At 34.7% G+C, this 5344-nt stretch overlaps 1 protein-coding gene across 1 annotated transcript in view; it reads right to left on the bottom strand.

The window, feature by feature from the left end:
- LOC106868317 (carbonic anhydrase-related protein 10-like) overlaps positions 1–5344 on the bottom strand; it is a 242756-nt gene that overhangs the window by 45224 nt on the left and 192188 nt on the right. Inside the window, exon 9 of the mRNA XM_052971496.1 lies at positions 310–349. Within this exon, the coding sequence (XP_052827456.1) occupies positions 310–349 (40 nt within the window). The remainder of the gene's footprint in view (positions 1–309; positions 350–5344) is intronic.

Below are 5344 nucleotides of genomic sequence, written 5' to 3'. Positions count from 1 at the left end.
ACGTAAAGACGGACGAAATACCGCTAAGCATTTCGGCCGACGTGCTAACGTTTCTGCCAGCTCGCCACCTTAATAATAATAATAATAATAATAATAATAATAATAATAATAATAATAATAATAATAATAATAATAATAATAATAATAATAATAATAATAATTTTGTAATAAAAATAATCATGACAAATAATAATAATAATAATAATAAACATAATGTCAATAATGATTAAAAATCAACTACTCAGGGTGAATTCTATATTTTTTCAAAACGAAATAGACTGGCATATGAAAGATTTCTTTATTTCTTACCTTGATAAAACATTTCTCTTTTAATTGTACATTCTCCTAACTAGAACAGGCAGCAGAATGTGTGGAGGTAGCAATGAAAGAAAAAGGAGAAGGAAAGAAAGAAAGATTTACACGTGGTATATTGTCTCTGTGGGAGAAAGTAATAAAACATCAGAAAATCTGTTGATATCAGAAAAAAGGCTTAAAACGTGAAAAACTGGTGGCAGCCGAATTCAATTTATACAAAAGGATGGAAATGACAACAACATAATTACTTGGTTCTGACATTCTTTTATTCTTTTCATCTTCTATTTGTTTCAGTCACTTCACTGCGGCCGTGCTGGAGCTCCGCCTTTTTTAGTCGAACAAATCGACCCCAGGACTTATTCTTTGTAAGCCTAGTACCTATTCTATCGGTCTCTTTTGCCGAACCGCTAAGTTATTATGGATTAGCTGAATCGTTAAAGTCCGTCGTATGTATGTATGTATGTATGTATGTATGTATGTATGTATGTATGTATTTATGTATGTACGTATGTATGTATGCATGTGTATGCATGTGTATGCTGTGTATATATATATATATATATATATATATATCTGTGTTTGTATGTCTGTGTCTTTGTGCTTGGGCCTGTCTCCAACTAACGCCTGCCAACCGGTGTTTGTTTGTTTACGTCCTTCTGAATTAACGGTTCGGCAAAAAACGACCGATAGAAAAAGAACCAGACCTAAGTTAAAAACATAAGTACTGGTGTCACTTTGCTTTAAGCCCTTGAAGGTGATGCCTCAACATGGCCGCAGTCCAAAGTCTAAAACAAGCAAAAGATAAAAAGACAGGGAGGGTGAGAGAAAAATCGAAGAATTGGGGTAGATCGATTGAATTGGTCACAATTATTTCACTGGCACTTCATTCTATAAAAGCTGAATTGTTGAAAGGCATAGTCGATCTCGGCGGGATTTGAACTCAGAACGTACAGCGGAGAAAATACAAAGATGGAACTTTGTCTGACACTTTAACGATTCAGCTAATCCATAATAATAGTTTCTTGTGTTGGCAAAAGATACAAATAATGCTGAACGTGACGATAATGTGGGTGATGATAATGCGTAATGATGATGGAGATTATTTTGGTGAATATGATAAAGACCATGATGATTATTATTTCGAATTTTGACAGAAGGCCTTGGAAGGGGGATTGTCGATTACATCGACCCCAATGCGTAACTGGTACCCCGAAAGGAAAAAAAAAACAAGGCAAATTGGACCTCAGCAGAATTTGAACTCAGAACATAGCGGTAGACGAAATACCGCTAAGTATTTCGCCCGGCGTGCTCACGTTTCTGCCAGTTCATTGCTTTAATAATAATAATAATAATAATAATAATAATAATAATAATAATAATAATAATAATAATAATAATAATAATAATAATGGTTTCATATTTTGGTACTATGTTAGCACTTTTGAGGGGAGGGGAAAGTCGATTACATTCATCCCAGTGTTCAATTGGTACTTATTTTATTGACCCCCAAAGGATGAAAGGTAAAGTCGACCTCGGCGGAATTTGAACTCAGAACATACGGAGGCGGACAAAATGCTGCTCTGTATGTACCTCGACGTACGAACGGTTCTGCCAGCTCGCTGACTTCATATAATAACGACGGACTCTTCCCGTCGAAAATGGCTGTTTTATATTTTCTATACTGCCTGAATTGCGCATGCTTTACCAGCAGATGTCTTGAATCTGAGAAAGTAACCAAAGACATAACGAGGCACACTGAACCAGTGAAAATATACAACTAAACAGCAGTGACGTAATCACTTGTTGTGACCCAAAAGCTGTTCAGAAGCATAACCAGATATTATGAATTAGCGAAACTATAGAAATGTAGAGCAACTTAATCAGATATCTTGAAGAAGAAGAAGTTAACTGGAATATGTATCCATCTAGAATATACATTTTATACAGTAATATTAGCAGATGTGTTGAACCAAGAAAAATAACTAATGATATAACCAGATACGTTCAAGCGACGTAGCGAAAAAATATTAAGTTGGCAGATAAATTCGTTGGGTCTTTTCCATCTTATTTTAATCCTTTCCAATGTTATATGAATCAACATGAAAAATATTTTTATCGTAGAATTTTATATTTTATTTTAGCTGTTCTTTCTCTACAATTTTTGTTTATCGTTTTTGAAATTTGAATAAATTTTACTTCTTTTTCAGGCATATGGCGTTGAAGTGACCAGTTGCAAGCAAAAGGACGAATTTATGTGAGAAACAACAGTAGAACTGAACAGTAACGAAATACCTTGAAGCGTTTGGAATATATATTCAGCCAAAATATTTATTCTTTAAAGTAACATAAGCAGATACCTTGATCCAACGAAAATAACCAACGATATAACCAAATACAGTCAACTAACGTAGCGATATCATACAACTGTACAGCAACACAATCAGATACCTGGTACTAACGAAGAAATCTAAACCTATCAGCTGGTGCTTAATCTGTTAGAAACGGCAGCAATTATCCCTTAAATAACGTCTCACAGCTTAGAAAAAGATCATAAGATGAAGTTCTAGATAATCCACACCTGGAGAAAGATAACAAAAAATACAAAAGAAATGTGGTCATTGCTTAAATACTTTTCATCACAAGTGTACAAGACTGTCCTGACGTGTTTAATCCTATACACAAGCGATTTTGAAATTCCATTTAAGAACGATTCTTCACATTGCTGCAAGGGCATACCTCTTTGGTATGATGTGTAATCATTTAAATCGATTCAAACACTGAACTGTATTTAAGTTATTAACCCCGGAGGAACAGAAGAAGACGTAAAATCCGGTGAGATTTGACCTGAGATTGTTAAAGTTATGTAACTAATTACTTCAAGGCATTCTTTTATCCTGCTAGTCTCATTCTGACATTCATAATGGTAAAATGATAATGATTTATTTTTCCACTGACTAAAGCTACAAAGAGTTAGGAAATCCTCCTGGAAAGTTCTCATAACGTTTCGTTCCATTCTGCTAGAAATACCATCTAAAGGTCCATTAAATAGCTAGAATCTTAGAAAAAATGGAAGGATTCATTGACTTGTGTTGCCATAGATACATTATTCTGAAAAGAAAAGCAGGTCAGTCACGTTTGGAACGTCTTTGATCATAGATTTCATCGAACAGCGCTGACCTGAAATCTGCCTTTATTTAACCCTCGGGTATCCTTGGAGGAATTTACGTTCTTGCAGACACAGGGGTTTAGAAATCTTCGATACCCCACTGCGCTGTTTCCTACAACCGCAACTAACTAAATGTGGTTGCTTCTTTTTCTCCGTCCCCACCTCCAATCACGGAAACCCTGTCAGAAAGTTCATGGGTGCTTTTGTCTTTCCTTCTATAACGGAGCAAAATCAATGCCAATACCTGCAGCAATAACGACCTCAGAGATGTCGAGTGTCCACAGTTACATGTACCCGAGAAAACCGTGTGGAAAGAAACTACACTTGACGCAATATTACAGTTTTTCTGAGAGGAAAAAAACCCGCCCCTTTAATTGCATTTCTGTCATTCAATATTTGAATGGTTGAAGTAAAGTTAATAATGGTGTAACAATGAAATTAAAAAGAGGGAAATAAAGGAGACTTCAATGATGAAAATCAAATAAAAGAAGGGACATAGACGCCCACCCATACACCTACACACGCACAGATTCTGCCTATAACACCTATACATATCTGCATGCATGCATACATACATACATATATACATACATACATAAGCACGTACATACGTACAAACACACATATTCATACATATATAAATACATACACACATGTATACAAACATACATACAAACATATATATATCTATACATAGATAAATGCATACATAAATTCATACATACATACATAAATACATACATATATATATACATATATACATATATAAATGCATACATACATGCATAAACGCATATATGCATATATGCATACATACATACATATATACATGCGTACATGCATACATACAAACACACATAAATGCATAGATATATAAATATATGCATACATAAATACATACATATATAAGTACATACATGCATGCATACATACATTCATACATACATACATTCATACATACATACATACATTCATACATACATACATACATAGATACATACACATGCATACATGGAAGCACTCAAAGACGAGGGAAATTGCGAGGAATTATTAACCATTAACAGCTACAGCAAAAAACTCATTAAGAGTTTCATATGATGACAACTATTCACCACGTAAGTCTTTGACTTTGTGTGTGTGTTGTTAAGCGGTAGTAGTGATGGACAAACGCGAACACATACGCACGCATACACAGGCACACACGCACATATACGATGGATTTTCACATACTGTCCACCAAATTCACTCACAAAGCATTGGTCGACCTGAGACAAATAGTAGAAGACTCCTCCAAGGCGCCACGAAGTAGGACTAAACCGGTAACCAACTGGCTGCAAAGCGAACCTCTTATGCACGTAGCTATAATATGTACTGATCTATATTTTCCAGCTTGTCAAAACCATATCTATCAGGGTCTCAAATATAATATAGTACGAATTTCTTCTAATCTACTTGAAGACAAACCAGATACGTTTGGTAATGTCTATAATGTACTGCATGATCATGAGCGGGTGGTTGGAGTTTTGTGGTAATAATATTTGCCTGTTTTATCTTCTAATATCTAATATTAAATCTTTATTTTGATGTCTGTTTAATATACAATTATATAGTAAATTTTAAATAAATTCTAAAAAAAACAAAACTAAACAATGTTGATATGTGTTATGATCATTTGTCTAACTTATGTCCGTTCATGTTACTGTGTCAAGCGAGAAAGTTGTTGCTGTAAAAGCCGATGCGAGAGAATCTCCGAAACAGTCGATGTAGGATTTATAATCCGACTAAGTCTGAAGTCTCTGCTCCGTCGTAACTTACCATAGATATACTGTTTGCTTGTGTCTTGCTCAACCCAGACAGGATATA

Source organism: Octopus bimaculoides, chromosome 11, assembly GCF_001194135.2.
Source record: "Octopus bimaculoides isolate UCB-OBI-ISO-001 chromosome 11, ASM119413v2, whole genome shotgun sequence".
In the NCBI taxonomy this organism is placed as follows: Eukaryota; Metazoa; Mollusca; class Cephalopoda; order Octopoda; family Octopodidae; genus Octopus; species Octopus bimaculoides.
This window is presented reverse-complemented; position numbering and strand designations above follow the sequence as displayed.